At 54.1% G+C, this 24,500-nt stretch overlaps 1 protein-coding gene and 1 non-coding gene across 3 annotated transcripts; both read left to right on the top strand.

Moving 5' to 3' along the window:
- Window positions 1–1,635: 1,635 nt before the first annotated feature.
- Window positions 1,636–1,741, top strand: LOC116860280. The gene has a single exon (XR_004381299.1). It is a non-coding gene; the product is annotated as a U6 spliceosomal RNA (small nuclear RNA).
- A 4,534-nt stretch (window positions 1,742–6,275) lies between these two features.
- On the top strand, window positions 6,276–20,132 carry ISM2 (isthmin 2). 2 transcript variants are annotated; one of them, XM_032846217.1, is made up of 4 exons: window positions 6,276–6,409; window positions 13,844–14,086; window positions 16,036–16,426; window positions 19,615–20,132. In XM_032846217.1, the coding sequence occupies exons 1-4, from the start codon at window positions 6,281–6,283 to the stop codon at window positions 20,130–20,132; spliced, it is 1,281 nt and encodes a 426-aa protein (XP_032702108.1). In that variant the 5' UTR covers window positions 6,276–6,280. The 2 variants fall into 2 exon arrangements, with proteins under 2 accessions (XP_032702108.1, XP_032702109.1); XM_032846218.1 differs by lacking the exon at window positions 13,844–14,086.
- The last annotated feature ends 4,368 nt before the right edge of the window (window positions 20,133–24,500 follow it).

The raw sequence follows: 24,500 nt of genomic DNA, 5'->3' as shown, positions 1-24,500 counted from the left end.
GGAGTGGCCTGATGAGGCAGCCTGATGGGGCAGCCATGGTCAAGGTCTTGTTTACTAGAAAGTACGCAGGATAGACGGCCCTGAACTGTGACTCTGGTATGATGAGTTCTGATAAACTGACCCTGAATAACGCAATGGTTCTGCCACTGCGGTTAGGCATCTTTGATGAAGCAATACCCAAAGTCCGTCCTTTTGGAGAAGTTGGGAAGCTGAATGCAAGGTGAGGACAGGAGCAGTCCCCTGATGTGCCCGGTGTCCTTCCTTGTTGCCATCTCCGTGGATGAGTGGATCCCTCTCTGCCCCAGGAGCCTTGAGTCGGTTCAGTCTGCCTCTCCCCACAGTTCTCAGTTTTCTTGTGCGAAGCTCGGCTGGGCACAGGCCTACTACGGAGGTGTGGGACCTACTCCTGACTGGGGTGGAGTGGTAACTTGTCTTCACCCTTAGCATTAGGTCCTGTTACCTCAGGGGCGCTAAACCGATGGGTGGAATGATTAGAAGCATCCTCGGTGGTTCTTTACAGGGTCCTGGTGAGACCACTGTTGGCTCAGCCTGCGTGCCCACACGGTCTTGATGATCCCTCTCTGTGTAAAGGTCGCGAACATTAAGAGAAGGGGGAAAGAGAATAAGAATAGAGAAATCGCTTATGGGGAGCTGAGATCTTTTGTTGGCCTTTATTTTTCCATTGACCAATTTGCCTGTAAACTGGACTTTGGAAGAGGTGCTGTGAAATCCCTCTCCTTTGCTGTGATGCTTCTATAATCTGAGAAAGCGAGAGGGGCAAATGTAAATAAAAAATTTTAAATTCTAGTACTGTATTAAAATGTCACTCTTCTCTCTTACCCCGTCTCCCTTTTTTGCTGGATGATTTTCTTTTCTTTTTTTTTTTTTTTTACACCTTGTTGGATGACTGTGAAGCTCTAAATGATGGATTGGGTTAGGCATATCCGTTTGAGAGCACATGTTAAGAACTGAAGGGGACTACTTGAGATGACTTAAGAATCATCCCATGCAAATATATTGTTTTGCCCAAATAAACTATTCAGAAAGCGATCTCTGCCTTCATTCATTCAACCAAGGAAAACTGGGTGCTGTGTCCATGCCAGGCACTACACTGAGCATGACCAATACCAGCCAGCAAACAAATAGTAAACAATAACCGTATGGACACACATTATTGTACAAACTGGTAAGTGCTGTGAAGGAAAAGTAAAAAGCATGTTAAAAACCTGTAACCAGTATGTGGGTTAGAGGTGACAGAGAAAACTCTTGTAAGGCATGGAGGATCCAGAAACGTGCGGCCAACGCTCCAGGAGCAACAGGGAGGCTGGCGAGGAGGGCGCAGAGGTCTGCTGCGCTGGGCTGTCAGGGGTGATCGGTGATCGTACACGCTGGGGAGAACCAGGGAAGGGTTGCAAGCATTGAAAAAGATCTCTAGTGTCCTCTTTTGGTAGACCTTGGCAAATTGGTACAATGTATATGGACATGCAAAGGATCTAGGCCGGCCAAAAAAATTTTGAACAAGAAGTTGTACTACCTGATTTCAGAGCTTTGTACAGAGCTGTAGTATCGAAGACTGCATTTGGCGTTAGAATGGTCCGAGAGAACAAATAAGACATCATAGAAAGTCCAGAGACAGTGCTCACTTCAGCAGCATGTATACTAAAATTGGAATGATGCGGGGAAGAGAGGCATGGTCCCCGAACTGGAAGCCATGCAAATTCACGAAGTATTCCATATTTCCAAGAAACGTATACAGTTGCCCTGAAACTAACATAACACTATGTTAACATACTAGAATGAAAGTAAAGAGTCCAGAAATAGACCCACACATATACAGGTAATTGATTTTCAACAAAAGTGCCAAGTTAATTCAACAGAGAAAGTACAGCCAGTAATGGTGCTGGAAAAACACAAGTATCTGGGGGAAATGACCTTCAGCCCTTACCTCACATTATATACAAAAGTTTACTCAAAACCATAGATCCAAACATCAAAACTATAAAACTTCCAAGAGAAAATAGAAAATCTGGTTCCTTGGATTAAGCAACAATTTCTTGGAGCTTAAAAAGCATGGCTCAAAAATACTAATATACTGTAGTTCATCAAAATGAAAACTTTAAGACTCAGTAAAAGGAAAACGCAAACTCCAGACAAGGCTAAAACATCCACAATATATATCTAACAAAGGCTTTCCATCCAGAGTTTAGAAAGAACCCTTAAAACTCAATAAGGTAGGGGGGTGCCTGGGTGACTCAGTCATTGGGCCTCTGCCTTTGGCTCAGGTCATGATCCCAGGGTCCTGGGATCCAGCCCTGCATTGGGCTCCCTGCTCAGTGGGAAGCCTGCTTCTCCCTCTCCCACTCCCCCTGCTTGTATTCCCTCTCGCACTGTGTCTCTCTTTGTCAAATAAATAAACAAAATCTTAAAAAACAAAACACCTCAATAAGGTAGGACTAAAACTACAAAATAAAAAAGGCAGGACTGGGGCACCTGGGTGGCTCAGTGGGTTAAGCCTCTGCCTTTGGCTCAGGTCATGATACCGGGGTCCTGGGACCGAGCCCCATATCGGGCTATCTGCTCAGCAAGTAGCCTGCTTCTCCTCTCTTTCTGCCTGCCTCTCTACCTACTTGTGATCTCTCTCTGTAAAATAAATAAATAAAATCTTTTAAAAAAATTTTAAAAAAATAAAAGCCTCTGCCTTCGACTTAGGTCATGGTCTCAGGGTCCTGGAATCAAGCCCTGCATCGGACTCTTTGCTCAGCGGGGAATCTTCTTCCTCCTCTCTTTCTGCCTGCTACTCTGCCTACTTGTGATCTCTTTCTGTGTGTCAAATAAATAAAATCTTTAAGAAAAACAAAAGGCAGAACTAAAACTAAAAAATAGGCAGAAGGTTTGAACACTTTTTAAAAGATATTATTGGCCAGGGGCGGGGGGGCTGGCAACTGGGTGGTTCAGTCGGTTAAATGTCTTCCTTAGGCTCAGGTCTTGGTCTCAGGGTCCTGGGATTGAGTCCCACACAGGCTGCCGCTCCATGAGGAGTCTGCTCCCTTTCCCTTTGCCCCTACCCACCCCCCTGCCCCAGCTCATGCTCTCTGTCTCAAATAAATAAATCTTTAAAAAATTTATTTTTATTTTTTAAAAGATTTTCTCTCTTTAAGAAAGAGCACATGCACAGGCATGCCAGGTGAGGAGCAGAGGGGGAGGGAGAGACAAGCTGGCTCTGCGCTCAGCAGAGAGCCTGATGTGGGGTTTGATCCCAGGACCCCGAGATGGCCACCTGAGCCAAAACCAAGAGTCAGAAGCTTAACTGACTGAGCCACCCAGGCGCCCCTAAAGATTTTATTTTTTAAGTAATATCTACACCCAAAGTGGGGCTTGAATTCACAACCCTTCAATCAAGAGTCATTGCTCTACCGACTGAGCCAGCCAGGCGCCCCAAAAGATTTGAACAGACTCGTCACAAGAGGAGGTATTCTAATGGCCAAAAAAGCACATGGAAAAACGTTCGACATCTCTGGTCTTCAGGGAAAAATGCAAATGAAAACTATAATAAGATTCCACCACTCCCCCACCCACCAGAATGGCTAAATTCAAAAAAAGTCACGATACCAAGTGTTGGCAAAGATGTGGGGATGGAAAGTGCACAGCTATTTGAGAAAACAGTTTGGCAGTTTGGGGGCAGCAATTTCATTCACCCAAGAGAAGTGAAAGCATGCACACACGTGCACTTGAATACTCACAGCTGCTTTACTCATAAAAGCTCTAAACTAGGAGCAACCCAAATGCCACCATTGTGAACGGGTGAGCAAAATGTCGTGTGTTCATGCGATGGAACATTGCTCAGCAGCGAGGAGGAATGAATGGCTGATACCTACAGCTATACGGACGAGTCTTAGAAACATGTCCAATGAAGAAGCCAAGCACAAAAGAATACATAAATACCATTCTATTAATATGAAAATCTAGAAAGGCACAACTAACCTGCGGTGACAGTGGACGAGTGGTTGCCAGGAGCCAAGACTGGGGAGGTAGGAATTAACTGGGTGCAAGAAGACTGTTGGAAGATCATTCTCAAGAAGTCACGACTCCCTTACAGATATAAAAATGAGCACGAGTTAAAGATTTTATTTAACTCATGAATGAGGAAACAGTAAGGATTTGACAAGCAATCAAAGGAGATACTGAAAAACAGCAATGATAGAGCAGGAATATTGAAATGAATGTGCAAATGAAGGCAAAACTGGTTTCTTCCTCATGGGGAGAGGTCAGACATAATTTTCACTTCTATAGACAGGAATGATTTTACTTTGCTGTTCTTACCTACAACCTACAGAGCTGTAAAACAGCTCAAAGAATGAAAGACTGGAATCAGATTAATGCAGAAGGTTGTACGGTGTTTAGATCGTGCACTGTTTTCCACTAAGGATAACCAACAGCACCGGTGAGGAGGGAGTGAGAATGAGAGTGGATCCAGCAGAACCAGTCCGGAGGCTTCGACAGCGGTCCAGGTGAGGGGGGAAAAGGGCTTGGGGTACAGCTGTAGTGCCTGACTCAGAGACAGGCCCATCCAAACGAATGAACTTGAGCCTGACTTCGATCTGGTGGAAGGTGTGGAAATTTGATGAAAAGAAAATAGGTTGTGTGTGAAAAAGAAATCTTAAAAAACTAAAGAACCAGGTAGCCTCACCTTTCGTCTAGAAAGAGCCATATGGTGTAGAAGGTGCTCAAAGGCCAGTTTCTTTTGGCTAACGTTTGAGTGTTTACTGTGTACCAAGCATCTTACTAGGTTGAACCACATGAAATTGCCAATATTTGACCCCTTGGACCAAAAAAATGGCAACTTTATCCTAAAGAAAATCTTTAAACTAGATTATTTGCTGCTTACATCTGCGAGGTAGGTACTCCCCCACCCACACAAACACACACTTTTATAAGTGAGAAAAGCACCAAGAGGTCCAAGACCTTGCCCAATAATAACTTCTTAGTAAATGGTAGAGGCAGGATTCAAACCCCTGTGGCCAACGCCAGACCGGGGTTGTAAACTCCGGATGCACTATTGAAAACGCCGCAGAGTCCTGGGCTGTGCTGTTGCAGACAGAAGTGGTTTCACAGCACTGTGCCTGGTCCCCTGAGTTTTACTTTGGCTAAACCCAGATCCCAAGTTTTACCCCTATGGCGGGTTTCCTGGCCCTCCTCCTCCTCCCCAGCACCCCCAGGATCTGTTATCCCCGCCTTGAAACCAGGCAGCCTTTGTGGCCCCTTTGTGGCCATCTTCCTAGTGTCTTCTGACAGCTCCTCACTGACTTGTCCAAACCCCAACCCTCCAGTCCCACCCCCCCACCTTCTGTCACTGTGCTTACATTCCCTCATAGACCATAGACCATAGACCATGCCACAAGAATTGTCATTGCCTCTAGGAGTTCCTGATCTTTATCATGGGCTGAGCTTTTATTTCATGACCAGCGTACCCTACAGGTGAGGAAACACGCACGAATGTCTCGCTAGAGGGAGTGGTGATCCCATTGTTTTATCCGGGATTAAACTAGGTGACATCCAGTAGCATGGCACCATCTTCTGACCACAACCTCAGACGTGTCTAGCTGCTGGCTGTCCTTCTGGGACTTATCCTCACATCTGAGTCTCAAGTCTCTCTGGTTTTTGAAGCGCTCTGAGAACATCCTGAGGAAATGGGGCGCACGGCGGCAGGTGTTTCTCTGGGCGGCTCCTCCAGCAGAATTGCTGGGGGACTCTTGGGGGAAAGACTTCCCGGCCTTCCTCCCCGAGCAAACCGACCTCGAGGTGTAAATAAACACCTGCCCAAGAGCTCAGGGCGCCCGCGCGGGGCTTCGGCGCGTCCCCCCACCCCGGACCCAGGCGGTCCGAGTGTCCCTGTGCCGTCGGCGCGCCCGCGGGTGGGCGACCCGCAGGAGCCGCAGCGAGGGGCTGGAGCGAGCCGGCCGTCTGGCCCGCCGCGACGACCCCGGCCAGGAATTCGCCTGGGGCCAGGGCGGCGACAGCGGCGGGGACAGAGGGCAGGAGGCGGCCAGACCAAAGGGAGTCTCCCGCCCGGCCGAGACTGTCCGCGCGCGCCGAGGAGCCGCCCCTGTGGGAAGGGCCGAGGAGGTCCCCGGCGCTGACCCGAGAAAAGCGCGGCGCCCCCGCGCTCCCGCGATCCGCGCGCTCCCGCTCTACCAGCAGGAGGAGAGGCGGTGCGCGAAGGGACGCGCGGGAGACGCTCGCCAGGCGCGGAGAGGCGGCGCGGAGCAGCGCGGGGAAGGAGATGATGCCTGGGATGCCCGGCCGCGCGGGGCTCCTCCTCGGCGTGGTGCTGCTGGTGGCGCTGCTGGCCGCGAGCCGGACGCTCCCCCAGAGGAGGCCGCGGTCCCGGAGCCCCTCGAGCCTGGCGGAGGTGAGCGGCGGGACCCGGGCGCTAGCGGCGACCTCTCAGGGCGGGCGCGGGGCGGGGGCCAGGGGCGCGGGACCTGCGGGAGCCCCAGTCCCGGCCGGGCGGAGGGCCAGCGGGGGAGAGACTCCACTGCTGGGCTGAGCGTGGGACCCGGACCCCGTGGGACAGCCTGGTCTCTCCCGCCCGCGGCTGCGTCGCCCTGAGCGAACCTCTCCTGCAGCCCCCCATCCAGGGGAGCGCTCCGAGAGGAGCCGGAACGGTGGGAGGGGAACGCGGCGCCGAGTTACTGAGGTTCGACCGGCCAGTGCAGCCTCAAATCAGACCTGCAAAGGTTTGAATCCCTTTGGGTGTGAACTGAGATGAGAAGAGGCAGGGAGTGGGGTCTTTCAACTTGCAGGGGAGTAAGATCAGCCAGGGTCCTTGGTATTACTATGTGCTTGGAAGAGCAGAAGAGGTCGCTAAGACCTGACGGGCGGAGGGCACTTTGAGCAGCCTGTGAGTGCGTTTTGGGGATGAGACTGAAAACAGAGGAGCGAGTTGGAAAAGGGTGGTTTAGACGTGGAGAGGAATACGGTCTGCCAAAACTTGCCTCCTTGCACCAGGGGCCAGCGGTCCAGCCATTCCTCCGTGGACTTCAGTGGGCACTCATCCTCATGGGGTCAAAACCCTCCAGATTTATTCCAGGGTATGCAGGCTGGTGTGGCAGGGGGTCTGGGCGCCTCCCATGTAGCTATTACTTGAGGAGGAGGAGGACAGAGTAGTTCTTCCCATTTTCCGTATGAGGACACCGAGAGAGACCCAGCCTGGTGGGGGAGACTGGAGGGTGAGCGGTACCACAGCTTGGGGGCTAGTAGTGCCCAGGATGCTGAGGCCCTCCAGAGGCCATGGGAAGCAAGGGCCTGGCCTGTACTTGGGGTCTCTATGGACTGGTGTTTATCTGCCTTGGAGACTTTTAGATATTTTTCCTCCAAAATGCTTTTTCCACTGAAATTTTAATACCGTAAATTTACTGTTTATGTACTATGGCACTTTGGTATGTTACAAAGCATTGTAATATCCAAGACTTTTTGCCTCCAATTTCTAATTTTTGCCCCTTGTTGAGAGTACATCTTATAGACCAGAGCCCCTCAATGTCCACACTCCTGCCATTTTGGGTTGTATAATTCTTTGTTGTTCACTGTAGCATGTGTTAGCAACATCCCTGGCCTTGACCCACTAGATGTCTATAGCACCCACTCCTGGACAGAGCCAGACATTGCCCAGTGTTTCCTGAGGGACACCCCTCCCCTGGCCACCTCTGTTGGCAACCACTGCTATAGACAAATCCGGAGGAACTGAACAGCCTCTGGCCAGTGCCACCTCCTAGAGATGACAGTGGTCCTACAATTAATTGACTTTTTTTCCTACTCATTTGGCGTTTTCTATTTTAGTACTTAGGCTTTGTATCGTGATGATTTTTTTTTTATATGTTTGCCATATCTTCCCCTAAGACTAGCCTAAAGGATGAATTATTTCAGAGCCAAAGTCCTATCCCCAGCCCTAGAATAGGGCTTGTCAGAATCCTCAAAAGCATGTTAAAGAAAATTAGTGCCACAAAGGAAAAACAGAGCTTGGAGCCCAGGGCCTGGGGTTCTGGTCCCAGTGGGTCATTAACCCATGTATGACTCACCCATGATTTCCTATTTGAAACAGGGGACCGAGGCATCTCCGGGATCCCGTCTAGCTCAAACATTGCCTCAGAAGTCTGTAATGTGTGTTAAAGCTGTTCTATATCAAGGTGTTAGCTAAGAAATCCCACTGAGATGAGGCAGATTGGTGTTCTGGGGCCACAGGTGATTATGGCAGGAATAACTGACAGCCCCAAAGACTTCGAAGAAGCAGCTGAAGAACATACCCCACCCCCCCCACCCCAGATCTAAAGGTACAGGATGACTGAGGGGATGTGAGCCTTCTCTGGGCCTTGCAGAGTCCGTGCGAAGTGCTTTATGTGCTGTTATTTCATTGTCACACCATGCTGACATGGGTGTTATTCCCATTTTCCAGAGGGAAAAATCAAGGCACAGAGCCGGTAAGCCTAACAGAGCTTGGGAGCCAGGGCTGTCATTTCAAGAGCTATGCCAGGGACCCTTAGCCTGCTCATCTGAAGTCTTGAAAACTCTCGAAATCATCAGCATCAGGAACAAACGTGCCACCCTCTCTCTGGGCAGGCCTGTTGCTGAGCCTCGGTTTATCCCCCAATCAAATGGGAGTAAGAGAGCCCGTTCTGGTGGCTAGCCTGCTAGGTGAGAAAGCATGGCTCACGTGTGTGGCATCATCGTTACAAGGATTTGTTGGGGGCTAGACGAGCAAGGAACAGCAGAGCTCTCTCCCTTGGGTGTCTTCTGCTCTAGCTCGGCTCACGCCACCACCCAAACAGCCACTGTGCCTAGCCTCTTGCGTTCCTTGCCTTGTTTTCCTCATTTTAGGGTTAAGGAGAAGGACAGTGGGTCTAATCACTAACCCACAGTTCTGCAGCTAGTAAGCGGGGAGCCGGGATTGAAACCCAGCTTGGCTTAACTCCGGGACCCCTGGACACCTTGCCCTGGCACACACCACCTCCTGGGCAGCCAAGGGAAGACCCGGGGGTGGGGGAAACAGAGTTGAGGACTTGGGGTCACAGGAGGGTGATGGAGATGAGAACTAGGAGGAGAGGAGAGAGAGAGAGGACAGCTCCTCCAGGCTGCAAGGACTGCCCCGCAGGAAGCGTCCCCCCTGGGCGGAGCTGCAGGCGGTCCTGCTGTCACAGCAGGGATGTGGTCCCCTCAGAAGAACGCACGCACGAGGGGACGACGGCCTGAGAGTGAAGAGCTCAGGCCCAGAGGAGGGAGCCCGTGGGCCTGGGGCACCGTCCCACATACGGCTGGGGAGCTCAATCAGCACTTCCGTCCCGGGCGTCCTCCAGCCAGGTGCCTAGCATCAAGGACTGGATTGCAGGAGGGGCGTGATGGGTGGCAGGGTCTTGCCTGTCGGGCCGGGGCACCAAGAAGCAGATACTTTCCTGCAGGTTGGCTTTCCTTGGTTGGGGTGTGCCCCACTTCCTAGCCTGGTCACTGAGTGAGTGTGACCCCAGCATATGTGTGATGCCAAGCCTGTGGCTTCGCCCTCAGCCTCCCCCAGCAGATGGTTACCTCCTTGGACTTTGACTTTGACCACCGCTCTCCCTCCTGACCATTCTTCCTGCTCAGAGTTTGGAACTACTGGAAAGCTGGTTGAGGGAGAAAAGGGAAGAATAGAATGCATGTGTGTGTGTGCGCGCGCGTGTGTGTGTGTGTGTGTGTGTGTGAGAGAGAGAGAGAGAGAGAGAGAATGGGGGGAGGGGCAGAGATGTTGACACCATTGCCCCAAAGCATGGACTCGGGTATTTGTGCCTGTGTGAAACTCCCCGTGCGAGGGTAGCAGATGGGGAAGCTGGTCCTGTGGGATAGGACAGGTGTTCTTAAATGTGCTGAACCTCAGAATTCAGGCCATGGGATGCACCCCCCAGAGTTTCCGCATAGGGGGTGGTGCTGGGGACTTCAGACCAGCTAAGATGTAAAGAGCTGGCAGGGCCTGGCAAGAGGGGTCCTCTCTCTCTCGACACCATCTGTCACCACCTCTAGGTGAGGCTCACTGCACACTGGCCTTGTTTGAGGCAGCCCTCGTTCTAACTCAACAACCATGCCAGACAGAGACTGCTGTTTCCTTAATTTATGGAGGCAGTATTTAAGGCAGATGAATTTAACCCGCCCGAGGTCACACAGCTCGTAAGTGTACAAGTTGGGACTGGAACCCAGGCCGTGTGGCCTCCACCCTCCACCCGTCACTGCCCCGTTCGACTGCCAGCGAGATGGCAAAAATGGGAAGGCTCCGTGAATACAGAGGTGGTTGTGCAAGGGGGTTGTCATGAGAGCGTGTCGACACACGTGTGTGTGCACGCAGGCACGGGCGTGGAGATCAGACAGAGCTGAGTTTGAACCCGAGCTCCAGTGCTGTAACCTCGGCGACCTCACATCAGTCCATGGCCTTCTCTGAGCCTCCCCGTAAGCTCCTCAGTCACACGGAGAGTCACAGTCACCCCTTGGGGTTGCTTGTGTTCATGCAGCAAGGCAGTGATTTATCGAGCTTCTCCTGTGTCCCAGGCACTGCGCTAGGCACAGGCTACAGCAGGAACAAAGCAGACAAAAAGTCTTGCCTGCAGTCTAGCTGGGGTGACAGAAGGCACATTAAGGGCCCAGCCCAGGCCCGGGAGGGAAGATGTGCTCAGACAGCACGTGCAGGGCGGGGCCCTGGGCTTTCTACCCCGATCTCTGAGGGCCTTTCCTCCCGTTGCCAGTGTCTGGCGGCCAGACGGCTGTCACTGCTGCTAGGGCCTGCTCTGAGCTGCCACGGCCAGCCTGAGGCGCCCGGGGAGCAAACCCTCTTCTCCCTCCATGATCCCTCAACCAGTGACTGGCAGGGCTGGTAGGTACGCAGCCCAGCTCCCCAACTCCTGGGGGAGTAGCTGAGGCACCCGATGGGACTGAGTTCTGCTTGTCACCGTGGTCACTAACCTGAGGGAGCATTTCTGTATTAGCTGCTTCCCATGCCGGACTCTCGCCCCGACTCCCTGCTCCTGTCTCCTGGGATCACCTTCCAAAGGAACGACTTGCCCTTGAATTCTTGTGTCAGGGTTGGCTTCTGAAGAAACCCGAACTAAGACGGGTGTCCCCGCTCGACTCCACTCCACTCCACTCCACTCCACTCCTGGGGTTCCCTGGGTCTGAAACACAGGGCAGGAGGCCCGAGAGCAGCTCGAGAAAGGTGGCATATGTGGCTGGGATGTTCAGCCGGGGCTTTCTGTGGCCTTTGTTGTCATCAGGTCCTCCTGGGCACCAGGGAGTGGAGAGGTTGAAGAGCCTGGAAATGCACATTCTGAGCACCTGCTGGAAACCAGTTCTTTCCCATCACTATTCCCCATTTTACAGATGAGGATGCTCATAGAGGTTACGTCCCTGTCATGGTCCCCAAGGTCAGAAGTCAGGCTATCTGGGGATTTAGACCTAAGCAGCCAGAATTTTTTTTTTAAGATTTTATTTATTTATTTGACAGACAGAGATCACAAGTAGGCAGAGAGGCAGGCAGAGAGAGGGGAAGGGAAGCAGGCTCCCCGATGAGCAGAGAGCCCGACACAGGGCTCAATCCTAGGACTCTGGGATCATGACCTGAGCCGAAGGCATAGGCTTAACCCACTGAGATACCCAAGTGCCCCTAAGCAGCCAGAATTTAAAGCAGAGTTTCCTTCTTTCTTTTTTTTTAATGTATGTATGTATGTATGTATGTACTTAAGTGATCTCCACACCCAGTGTGGGGCTCGAACTCACAACACGAGATCAAGAGTCACATGCTCTACTGACTGAGCCCCCAGGCACCCCCAAGACCAGGCTTCTTAACTGCAGCATTGTTGACATTCTGGGCTGGATGATTTGTGTGAGGGCTACCCTGTGTGTCGTACGACCTCTTGGTCTGAGGCATCCCTCTCCAATCCACACCAGCCAGAGAGGCCACAGACCCTGATGTCATGCTGTCCTGGGACTGCCTGTCTCTGGGCCCCAGAGGCTGCAGACAGGAGCCGCCAGACCACGTCACAGGAACAGCTGGTGCTTTGGTGGCCTCGTGGGTGGGAGCTGCCAGGAAGACGACACACGGGGATGTGCCAGGCCTCCGAGATGGGTCAGCAAAGGGGCTGACTTGTTCTGCTACTCAGCTGTCCCTCCTCTGCTCATCTGGCCTGGCTGTCTAGACCCGAGCCCCTTGACTCGGCGGCTGACACCAGGGCCAGACTCGGGTGGGCCCATAGTGGTTAATGCGGGAGACTTGGAACCAGGAGTCTGCGGATCCCCATAGGGAGGGGCTAAAGGGGAGAGACCGAAGGTTTTGATTCTCTTTTCCAACCCAAGAAAGTCACAGTGAGAAACTAGACTGAGTTTAGTTTGCCTCTGATTTGGGCAATAGACCCTCCACTCTCTTGCCTGTAGTGTCCGAGCACAATGGTTAGGACTGTGGGCTCTGGGGCACCTGGCTGGCTCAGCTGGTAGAACGTGTGACTCTTGACCTTGGGGTTGTGGGTTTGAGCCCCACTTTGGGTATAGATATTACTGAAAAATAAAACCTTTAAAAAAGAAGAAGAAGAGTGTAGGCTCTGGGCCCAGGCTGTCTGGTTCAAATCCTGGCTCTACCACTAAATGTCTTGGTGTGACCTTGGGCAAGTTACTTGCCCTCTCTGTGCTTTAGTTTCCATTGTTGAAATGAAGATGACAGCTGGTACCTACCGCTGAGGGTTGTTGGGAGTTGCAATCAGTGATTAAGTAAGTGTTCAGAAAAGTGCCTGGCACACAGGTGTTGTGGAAATACGTGATAAATAAATTCTGACAATCCTTCCAGGTAGAAATTATGCTCATTTTGCTGCTCAAGCTGAATGAGCTAGTAAGAGGCAGAGCTGGGATTTGAACCCAGGCTGATCTGACTGTCCAGACCTGTGTTTTCTCACACTGTTTCAGGTATGAGGTGGGAGATGGGGTCAAGCCTGTGGACTGAGTGGGGGCAAGATCCCCAGGCGCCTAGCCCCTGAGACTTATAAAGGCAGCTCTGGACAGTGCCGTTTCCATCCTGTTGTGGAAAACTGAGTAATGGCTGCAGCCTGGAAGTAGGTGGACGGCCACCCCAGTGTCCCACTGTCCGAGCAGGTGAGGGCTGCAGCTGGAGCCAGAGACAACCGGGGTCTTTCACTTACTATCTCAGCAGAAGCAGGGACAGCCACGGTGTGGACCCCGCAAGGGCACTGGCCGGTAGAGGGAATTAACTGGTGGACAGGCAGCTGTACCAGCACCTGGAACAGGAACGGTGCCGGGCCCCAGGTGGGCAGGAGGAGGAAGGTAGCAGTGGTCAGGGATGCTAAGGAATACAGCCCCCTCCTGGATGGCCTGGGGGCCAGCGGCCCAGGTTGGCCCTCACTTCCTGTGGGCTTTTTTGGGCCTTCCCACCCCGACTTGGGAGGCCCGCTGCCTGTTTCTGGGCAAGAGCCCTGGGGACTCTGAGGCATGTGGTCTGCTAACTGCACTTGGAAATACACACTTCCCTCTCTGGACCTCAGTTTTCTTCATCTGTAAAACGAGGGGCTTGGCTTGTGTCTCTTCCGTGTGTAGAACCCTGATTTAGCCCCCCTGTCATGCCTCATGTTGGCACCGTCTGTCCAAGCAGTCTGTGGACAGGACCTCACTCACCCTCTGAGGCGGTAAAGCAGGTGCGTTCAGATACGTACGTAGTCACATGGGGAGTGTGTGGCCTGGACAGACCCCAGGGCTCCCGAATCCCCCCTTCAGGTCTACTTGGGGCCAACCCTGACCCCAGTCACCTCTCCCTCCCCCGCTCTCTCTCTTTCAGGTATTAGCCTCCCCACATCCCAACTCTCCTGGGGAAGAAGAGAGGAGCCCACTGCTCCCCAGAACCCGCCTCCAGGCAGGGCCATGCCATCACAGGTGCCGGGCTCTCAGTGAGCCAGCAGCCCTGAGCCTGGACAGGACGGCCCCTCCCAGGACCCTGGAGGTTGCTCCCTTGCTGTTTGAGCTGCAGAAGCTGCCAGGATTGGCCAACACAGACTTGAGTGCCCCAAACCCCAATATCCAGGTGAGAGCTCCAGAAGGGCCGTGGGCCCATGGACATCTGGGGAGGAACTGGGCGGATCCGAGTTCCCATCCTGTATTCCCTGCAGGGAGGGGGTCCTGCTCGGGGTCACTGAAGATGGAGTAGTGGGAGTACTGGTCATCCTCTTCCCGGCCACAGACTGAGCAGGCACGTGCCCTGCTGAGCCCATGTTTCCTAGTCTATGGTGAGGGACAGACGGCCCTGGCAGGGCTGTCATGAGGACCCAATGAGTGGAGAAGCTTCGTGAGTTGCAGGGGCTTCTAGGAATCTGGGGGAGGAGTGACTTGTGGCCCTCACCCAGGCCCATCATTCCTGCAGGGTTGGTTGTATGCAGAATGGGGTGGGCTGGTTGTGGGGGGCTGTCCCCCCAGAGGGGCTTTATGGGGCCAGTGGGATTCTAGTTTACATTCCCCACTGCCAGTCCTCAATCCCTGATGGTAGTAGTTCTTTTTTTTTTTTTTATGATTTTATTTATTTATTTGACAGAGAGATCACAAATAGGCAGAGAGGCAGGCAGAGAGAGAGAGGGGGAAGCAGGCTTGCCGCTGAGCAGAGAGCCCGATGCGGGGCTCAATCCTAGGACCCTGAGATCATGACCTGAGCCAAAGGCAGAGGCTTTAACCCACTAAACCACCCAGGCGCCCCCCTGACGGTAGTTCTGCATTTTGTGCAGCATCTACAGTTTGCAAAACACTTTCATCAAAAGAGAGGGCACCTGGGTGGCTCAGTTGGTTAAGTGACTGCCTTCAGCCCAGGTCACAATCCTGGAGTCCCAGGATCGAGTCCTGCATTGGGCTCCCAGCTCCATGGGGAGTCTGCTCCTCCCTCTGACATTCTCCCCTCTCATGCTATCTCTCACTCTCTCTCAAATAAATAAATAAAACCTTTATATTAAAAAAAATCCACAAAAAAGCATAGAATCTAATATTTTTTAAAAAATATTTAATTAATTAATTTATTTTAGAGACAGAGCACACACCAAGAGGGGAAGGGGGAAGCAGAAGGAGAGGGAGAAGCAGGCTCCCCGCTCAGCAGGGAGGCCTACAGCCTGCCTCCCCCTCCCTCGCCCCAGCCTATGCAGGGCTCAGTCCCAGGATCCTGGGATCATGACCTGAACCGAAGGCAGACAACCCACTGAGCCACCAAGGTGCCCCTCATATTATTCTATAATAGCCAAAAATAATGCTTTCAAAGTTCCCTTTCACATAAATGATTTCACGTTCCTTATTTCCTGTCCACCGTGGGGTGAGTGAGGGAACCCCCTTTGCTCCCCTTTTGTCCCCCTCCCCAAACCTCCCCACCCATAGATGCTATGGGAGTTTGCTATCTTTGCGATTATTTTCCAGTCCCACAGTGAGCCCCCAGGGTGTTAGCAGCCCCTATGGCTGGGCTGGGCGCCCACAGGCCACTGGAGCCATAATTCCCACCCAGTGCATCTTTTTTTTTTTTTTTTTTAAGATTTTATTTACTTATTTGATAGAGATCACAAGTAGTCAGAGGGGCAGGCAGAGAGAGGAGGAAGCAGGCTCCCCGATGAGCAGAGAGCCTGATGCGGGGCTTGATCCCAGGACCCTGAGACCAGGGCCTGAACCAAAGGCAGAGGCTTTATCGCACTGAGCCACCCAGGCGCCCCACCAGCCAGCGCATCTTAAAGAGTGGGTCTCTATCCTGGCACAATGTTAAAGCCGCCGTGCCTGGCCCCATGTCAGGTCTAGGGTTGGGTCGGGGGTCTTGATACCCAGGGGATTCTGATGCACAGCTGAGTCTTAAATTGTGACCCCATGTGCCCTGGGAGGCCAGGAAATTTGGTGAAGAAAATGAGCTGGTTTGGAGGGAAGGGAGGACCTCTGCCCCTATCGTCATCCGTCCTATCCTTGGTGTCTTGCTCTGAGCTCTCCTTTACCCGCCTGCCTGTGTCTGTCCCTCTGCAGGTGACCACTGAGGTGGTGGAGGAGCCCCAGGCCCAGGTGGAGATGGACCTCCTGGCTGAGCCCGGCCGCCGCTGGCCCCAGGGGGCCTCGAGCTGGCTTCCTGTCAAGGAGCTCTTCTGGCCCCTGTTCTGGGGCATCCTGGAGGGCAAGGAGGGGAGGACCGATCTCAAGGGCAGAGCCCCAGGGGAAGAAGACAAAGAGGAGGAGGAGGAGAAGGAGGAAGAGGAGGAGGAGGATTACCCTGCAGAGTTCGGCGAGAGTGAGGACCAGGAGGCCAGTGATGACCAAGAGTATGACGAGGAGGAGCCTGGGTTCAGTGGGGCCGAAGGCAGCCAGGAGCAGGGCTGGCTGGCCCCTGGGGACTGGGCCTTCAAGGAGCCGGACGGCTATGGTGAGCACCCCCATCTTGGCATTCCCAGCTGTGGCTTCTGGAGGTCCTGAGTGGAAACGGGGCTAGAGAGAGGCCTGAGAGCTTCCCGAGCAGGGGCCGTGGCGGAGACCAGGAGCTAGGCCTGTACAAACACCATCATCCCCTAAGTAGCAACATTACCTGTAGCTGGCAAAATTTGGGTTTTCTTTGTTTTTCCCCAAACATTTGATCTCCACAACAGCCCTGAGACCCCCCTCAGCAAAGCAGACATTTGTAATTTTATATGTAGTCATATCTGTCAGTTGCCAACAAATTGGGAAACATTATAAACCCCACCACTCACAACTGACTTCATTTTCAGACTGTGTGGTTTGCATCCTGGCTCTGCCGCTTTCCAGCTGAGTGACCTTGGGCAAGTTACTTAGCCTCTCTGTGCCTCTTTTCCTTCCTCTCTAAAATGGAGAATGACACAACCCTCACTACGTAAGACTGGGTGTAGAGGGTATTAAGTGAGTTAATACACTTAAAGTGCCTGCATGTAGTAAACTAAATATTGGCTGTTTTTATCAGAAAACCACCTAACAGCCCAGACCATCCAGAAAATGCCCCCTCAGCCCCGGCCAGACCTCCATGATGGCCGTTTTTATGTTTTATGCCTCAGTCCAGGCTTCCCTGGGCACAGACCTGTTTCATGCACCATCGCAGCCATTCTCCCCAGAGCCCTGGCATTTGGTCCTTGGAGGGAGATGCCGTGCTGAGAACTAAGACCAAGATAATGTAAACCAAAATAATGTAAACTGGCAGAAACTTCAGGCTTTCCAGCTCATCTTCCATGAACTGTCCTTCAGCCCCTGGTGCCCGCCTGCTCAGACCTGCCTGGGAAGTGAGGAGAAAGCGGGCTTTGTCAGGACTTTGTCAGGACTATGTCAGGACTCTGGGGGTTCCACAGAGGAACCCCCCTGCCCCCGGGTCCCAGCCCTGCACAGCCTGTCTTGGTGGACGCTGGGTTCCTCAGACCAGTGCTGGGTCCCCAGCGTGGGAAGTCAGGATCTTCCTTAATATCCCAGTGCCAGGGGGCGCCTGGGTGGCTCAGTGGGTTAAAGCCTCTGCCTTTGGCTCAGGTCATGATCCCAGGGTCCTGGGATCAAGCCCCGCATCCGGCTCTCTGCTCAGCAGGGAGCCTGCTTCCCCCTCTCTCTCTGCCTACTTGTGACCCCTCTCTCTCTCTGTCAAATAAATAAAAAATAGCTTTAAAAAATTAAAAAAAAAAAATCCCAGTGCCAGGGTGATCTTGTCAGCTGTGGTTCTGACTGATGTGGTTTGCACAGAGGTCTGCTCTACGGGGTTGCCCAGCTGAGGGACAGGCGGGGGCTGGAATCCAGCCCATGCTTCATCCCCTAGGCCGGGAGCCCTGGCAAGGGTGGCATGCTCCCGAGGAAGGGGTGTGTTTTGGTGACAGGCCCTGGTGCTCCCCTTGTGCTCATACACCCCTGGCTCCCTGCCTTGACTCGGACTCTGAGCATTCAGAGTAGTGGAGGCCCTGGTCTCCCAGCCAGAGGAGGACTTGGCCCTGCGGCCGCACCTGCACCACCACCAGGGTCCCGAGCCTACTGCCTGCCCCCTTGTCGAGGTGAAACGAGCCCCAGGGCCGGGGCCGGCAGAGGCAGCTGCTTACATGCTGGTGGTCCCCTGGGCACAGGCACCTTGTCTGAGGACAGGGCCTGGAGAAGGAAGGCAGGGCGCTCACAGACGCAGTGGTCTGGCGTTGGCCCAGGCCTAGCCCTGATGCTGTGGGCACTGAGAGCCTAGTGAGGGCTGGGCCTCCCCCACGGGGAGCACGGAGGTGCCCCAGGGTCCCACCAGCCTGGCCACCTCTCCTCCCAAAGGCACCGAGGACAAAGACCCCTTGAGCTTCCCCAGAGAGGGGTGGCAGCGCCCGGCCCACAATGCCCCGGACATGCTCAGCCCCGGTCAGTGGGGAGCTAGGCCCTGCTCCCAGGGGTTTGGGGAGAACCTTTCTGGGAGTGTCGAGCATCCCTGCAGACAGGAATCTCACCTCCATCCATGGAGGCAGGCAGGGTACACGTTCCAGCTGGAAGATGACCCTCTCTGGCAAAGGGACCCCGGCCTTTCTCAGTTCCCCTAGCCAGGCCATTGACCTTCCCCAGCCTGACATTCCTGCTGGGAAGAAGGTCCTGATGGGAGCCACAGAACTTGGAGTTTGCCCTGGGGGGACATATTCTGCCTGGCTGTGGGATGGGATGGGATGTTCTGGCTTCCACTCTCGGTCACTCTGGGGACTCCCAGGCAGGCTCTGTGTGGGAAGGGGTGCTGTCAGAAACAGGGCAGGGGCCAGAACTCCGGAACTGCTCCTTCCAGCAGTGTAGGGGAGCAGGCTGTTATTACTAGAACATTCTGCATCTGCATCTCTTGGGGTCCCTTGCACCCCACAAGGAGGGTGGCAGCTGCCGACAGGCCGCTTGCAGGTGGGGCCCATGCTCACTACTGTGAGGCTCCCTGAGCCGGTGGGGTGCGCCTGGCGCTGTGCGGGGCCGGGGATCTGCCCTCAGGGAGCTCGGGCCTTAGGAGGAGAGAGACACACGGCCAGCTTGAGCACTACGTGGCAGGGCGTGCCCCCACATTCTGGAGCAAAAAGGAAGGAGCCATGTTTTCTGTGTGGCCAGAGTCAGAGGCCACATTCTCAAGAGAAAGAGAAGAGAGGAGGCAACCTAGACAGAGGGGGCCACAGGTGGCCCAGAGAGGCAGGGTAAGCCTGAAGCTGGTGGAGGTAAGAACGAGAATGGACCAATGGTGAAGACAGGGGAACACTTTCTTACCAAGTGCTTAAAACAGCGGTGCCTGCCCCCAGCACTTCCCAGTTCCTTCCCCAAGACCCCAGATCCTTCCCACCACCCAGCACGTAGAGGGACAGCCCCTTGGCCAACATCGTTTTGAGCTGTGGCCTCTGGCTTCAGGTTTCCTGGGGAGGGGGCTGTGCGGTAGCCCCTCTCTGTCCACAGCGGAGGTCAGGGTGGGGGAGTGCCCACGGGGGAGGGGGGACCTCACGGGGGAGGGGCGTGACCACCGGTGGGGGAGGGGAGCGGGGGCGGTGGCGCCCTACGGCACCCAGGTCTGGTGTGCGGCCTTCCCTCTCCCGGGCGCGTAGGTCAACTCCCTCGACCGGTGACCGGCTCCCCTCCCCCCCGCAGAGGTGGACAGCTGCGAGAGGTGGCTGAACTGCAAAAGCGACTTCCTGGCCCAGTACATGCGTCAGGTGCTGCAGGACCTGCCCAGCTGCCCCTGCAGGTACCCGCTGGAGGCCGCGTCGAGCGCCGTGAGCCTGCAGGACGAGCGCCGCGGCCGCAGCTTCCGCTGGAAGGATGCGAGCGGCCCGCGGGAGCGCCTGGACGTGTACCAGCCCACGGCGCGCTTCTGCCTGCGCTCGGTGCTGTCGGGCGAGAGCAGCACCCTGGCCGCGCAGCACTGCTGCTACGACGAGGACAGCCGGCTGCTGACCCGGGGCAAGGGCGCCGGCGCCCCCGACCTCATCAGCACCGACTTCTCGCCCAAGCTGCACTTCAAGCTCGACACGCTGCCCTGGATCCTCTGCAAGGGCGACTGGAGCCGCTACCACACCGTGCGGCCCCCCAACAACGGCCGGGCCTGCGCGGACAACCCGCCCGAGGAAGAGTACTTGGCCCAGTTGCAGGAGGCCAAGGAGTACTGACGGGTGGAGGGGGGGCCGTGCCCGAGAACCCGCCCCTGCAGACCCCGGCCCTCTGCCTGCACCCCTGGGTAGGCGCCTGAGAACCCCAGGCAGGTTGGCACCCCGGGGCGTCGGTGGGGGGGTTGGGCACAAGGCTGAGGGGTGTACAGGGGCCAGGGCAAGGGATAGAGCTCACTCCCCGAGGTCGAAGGGTGTACCTGAGGAAGCAGGAGTCTTGGTGGGGGGGGGCATGGCCCTCCCCTGCCTGCTGGGAGGCTGTGTCCCAGCCTGGCCATGCACTTTGTCCCCTCTCCCCCTGAGCTGGGCTCTGTGCACAGGTAAGGGCCGGGCTCCCCAGCACACAATGATTCCCGGCCGGGTGGCAGAAAGTCCAGGTCCTGAGGTGCTACTCAGGCTGGCAGCCAGCCTTGTGAGTGGCCCCCTACTTACCCCTGGGTGGTTGCACGAGGCCCTCTTGCCCCAGCCCTGCTGGGAGCCACCACAGACCAGGAGCGTGTCCCTTGCAGGACAATCTAGGCTCCAAGCTTCCCTTTGGGGGACACCTTCGGTGTAGGGCTGAAGTCAATCTGCGGGGCCCAGTGTGGACAGACAGGTTGAGGCGGCCAAGGCAAGGGATGGCTCCAGGCGGGGAACAGGTCAACCTATTCAGGGCCCTCTCTTTGTCCGGCACGTCTGTCCTGTCCAGGTTGTAGGTAGGCACGTGCAGGCCTGGGAGATGGTGCGGCTTGGGCTAGGCTCAGGACAGGTTCAAGAGGATGTGCCCCACGGTGAACTGGGAAACCAGTTCTCTGGACTGGGTTGGTGGCAGGGAAGCCCAGGTCTGGGCCAATTCTGTGGTGGAAACGGCCCCACCATGGCCCACTTCATGCTCTGAGCTGATGTTATCGAGGCACTGAGCTCAGCGCTGGGAAGAGAGGCGCCTGACTGGCAATCCTAGCTCTCCTTGTGCTTCTCCTGCCCCCTCACCTCCGCCCCTGAACTGTACTTCTGGTCTGTGGAGTTGAAGTGAAGTCCCAACTGTCCTGTTCACAGAAGCTCCAAAAGGTGGGGACCTCGGTCCCCAGACAGCTGCCCTGAAGCTCTTCATGATCCTCCGCAATAAAGCACTTTATTTTCAAATTCTGTCTGATGAGGAATTGGGAGCCTCCGCAGAGGTGTAGGGAGCCCTGTTTGCGGCCCAAGCCAAGCCCGCCGTGGTGGGGTTTGCGACTGCTTGACCCAGTTGGGTGGGCAGAGCTCCTGGAGTGCAGAGGTTGGATGTAGGTGTGAATCATCCCACACTTCTACAGTGTTGCCTGGCAGGTGGGAGAAGCTGGCCGGACCTCAGGGGCACATTTGCTAGTTCCTGGAGACAGGAGGACTTGTGAGTCAGAGATAAATGGCATGCACTCCAGAGGAAGTGGTTTGCTGCCCAGAGTTGCCCAAAGGATTACAGTTGTAAGATGACGGAAGTGGACCTGCACTCTGCTTTGGTTGCTACCCATAACAGACACTGCACTGTCACTCCTGGCACTTGGGAAAGAACAGAGACACATCAGGAAGGAGAATGAGACAAGGTATGCCCAGCCATCACCTGGAGACGCTCAGAGAACCAGATGTTTCCATAACCACCACACCTAGAGGTAAGTTTATTAGTCTGGTCCTGGACTACAGTCTAAAAACACTGGGTGAGACTAAAATATTACAGGGGCAGCAAGGGCCGGATCTCAGGTCACCAGATGAGATCCAAGTTCATTCCCTTTCTCTTGGCTGGGGCAATCAACGTGATTATTAGCACAGGAATGTTTTGATTATCTTTTAGCAGAAACTTATTTACTTATTTGAGAGAGAGTGAGTGAGAGAACAGGGGGAGGAGCAGAGAGAGAGGGAGAGAGAATCCCGAGCAAGACTCCATGCTGAGCAGGGAGCCCGACAGGGGGCTCAATCCCAGGACCCTGAGATCATGACCAGAGCTGAAATCAAGAACCGCCATTCAAACAACTGAACCACCCAGACGCCCTGGCAGAAATTTTTTTTTTTTAAGATTTTATTTGACAGACAGAGATCACAAGTAGGCAGAGAGGCAGGCAGAGAGAGGGGGAAGCAGGCGCCCCGCTGAGCAGAGAGCCCCATGCGGGGCTGGATCCCAGGACCCCGGGATCATAACCTGAGCCTAAGGCAGAGGCTTTAACCCACTGAAACACCCAGGTGCCCCAGCAGAAATTCTTATTAAGTAAGAAGATAAGGACATCCCAGAGTCTGTTTCCATAGGAATCTGCTCATTCCCCTCCTTTCTGATCTAACTTACCTTGACACTTAAACACATTGTGTAAGTTTAATCTGTACCTAATGCTTGTCTGTTACCCAAACTGAATTTAGCCAGCCACGTTTTTGATCTGTAATCCAAGTGACAGGTGGAATTGCTATCATGTCAGGCCACAGCTGACAGAAGATAAAGGGGGTTGGAAAGGAGCCTTGAAGGGGCTGGAGAGCCAGTCAGCTATAAAATGATGTTTATTCAAACTACAAAGGAGAAGGAGGTGCTGTGCAGGGACCTGAGGGCCCAGGACACAGGTGTATGGAGAAACAGTGATGGGGTCGCTGACCTTGCCGAAGGGAGGATTTGGTGTGACTGGTACCTGGCCCAGGAGAGTCCACCTGACCCCCGGCCCTGTTCGGGTCCAGTGTTGGTGAGGTCACTGTCTTGACTCGCTGTTTTTCCTGTCCCAAACACCAGGAGCCCTCTGTGGCCATGCAGCCAGCGTGAACACTGCCACTGCCCAGTCCCCAGGATGGTTTTGCCCAGTTTCCCTCTGGTGTATCTCCTAAAGGGCCCTAGGTTAGGCAAGACCAGTCAGATTGAATTCTTACCAGGGTTTAAAACAATTGGTGCTATGAACCCTTCCTGATCCTGCTGACTTCCCTTGTCTGTTGGAAGACAGAACGGTTCAGGAGCCTTTGTCCTGTTAGTCACAAAAAGGTCACAAAATGTGCTTCTGCGGGCTCCTCCATTACAGTTAGATTTTCTTAACAGGTTGGGATGCTTCTCGAATTGCATCCTGACCCCAGTATCACCTGCGGTATTTATTAAACTCTTAGGTTCATGGGCTACACCCCACACTGAGTCAGAATCAATTAGGGGCGGAGTCCATAAAATTTGCTGACTTTAACAGGTTCCCCCGGGGGGATTCTGAGTGAGGTGAGTCCTTGGCCTATGATTCACAATTTGGCCAGTTAACTAGCTTTTCAAAATAATTCTAGCCCCAGGGAAGACACCTGGGCTCTGGAGTCCGGCTGTTGGTAGGGGACATTTGCCAGATGCCGGCAAGTGCCAGTGTTTCTGTATGTGTTCTCTCTAATGCTCTGATAAGGTGCCTACTGTACCCATTATCCAGGTGAGAAGGGGCACAACTTAACACAAGTGCAGTCAAATCCGCAGTTGTCTCTTTTAGCTCTGTTATTCTGCTTTTTAGTCTCAAAAATGCTATCAGTAAAATGGCAGTGGTAAAAACTCTAACAGCCGTTGTCAGCACTGGGGATGTGAACTGTCACTGAGTGTGTCATGGGACGGGTGATCTGCCCGATGTTTTGGGTTTTATTAAGGAGTTTGTGATCTCTGCTTCGGATTTTTTCAAGAAATCTAGACTTGGTTAACTCCCCAGCCAAGTATGAAAGGGCTCCTGTTTTGTCACTGTTCTGTGTGGGTAGCAGGAGTCTGTTAGGAGGGGCCCCTAGGTTTGATTCAAGCTACCGTCCAGGCTTTTTACCAAAAGGCATCTTTTTGGCCCCCAGGAGGCAGATCTAATGCCAAACTAGATGCTAATTAGTTCAGTCCACCATTGTTTGGGTAATTCAAGCCCAGAGAGGCTTTCAGGGGTCTAAATGATCCCGACGGGTACTGGTTTTCTGCTTTGACCACAATGCTGTGGCCACGTCACGGTGTTAGGATTAGCTCGCAGGCCTCGCTGCCACCTAATAAAAAAGAGACAAAAATAGTTGAAGGAAATAGCTGTGCCTGCAGGGGGCTGAGTGTGTGGGTTAGCAGGCTCGGACTTCCGAGGGATGCGACTCCCGAGGGATGCTGGACGCCAGGGCCTGGCTGGTTCAGGACAGTGACCCTCCCATCTGGGTGTGGGGGAGGTTGCTTCTCTTGCCACGTGGCAGCTGGAACCCCATTTGAACACATCCCCACCACTTGGTCAGTGCTCTGTAAACCTGCGTAGTGGAACCAGGGATTAGCAAGAACATTTGTGTCTTCTTTCTGGGAGAAGTAACAGGCCTTCCAGGAGGGATGCCTGACACACCAGCAGCTGTCTGGGGGGTGGGAGGTGGTGAACCCAGGGGCAAGGCAGCAGCCAGTGGTATAGACTGGAGCACCGGCTCTGCAGG

This window comes from Lontra canadensis, unplaced genomic scaffold (genome assembly GCF_010015895.1).
Source record: "Lontra canadensis isolate GAN:19392208 unplaced genomic scaffold, GSC_riverotter_1.0 scaffold173, whole genome shotgun sequence".
Classification (NCBI taxonomy): domain Eukaryota; kingdom Metazoa; phylum Chordata; class Mammalia; order Carnivora; family Mustelidae; genus Lontra; species Lontra canadensis.
This window is presented reverse-complemented; position numbering and strand designations above follow the sequence as displayed.

What these genes read in the sequence shown, in the direction of transcription:
- ISM2 (XM_032846217.1), top strand. Translation starts at nt 6,281, where the DNA reads ATGATGCCTGGGATGCCCGGCCGCGCGGGGCTCCTCCTCGGCGTGGTG. An exon ending in CCCCAAACCCCAATATCCAG is followed by an intron (nt 14,087 to 16,035) that starts GTGAGAGCTCCA and finishes GTCCCTCTGCAG; the next exon opens with GTGACCACTGAGGTGGTGGA. An exon ending in CAAGGAGCCGGACGGCTATG is followed by an intron (nt 16,427 to 19,614) that starts GTGAGCACCCCC and finishes TCCCCCCCGCAG; the next exon opens with AGGTGGACAGCTGCGAGAGG.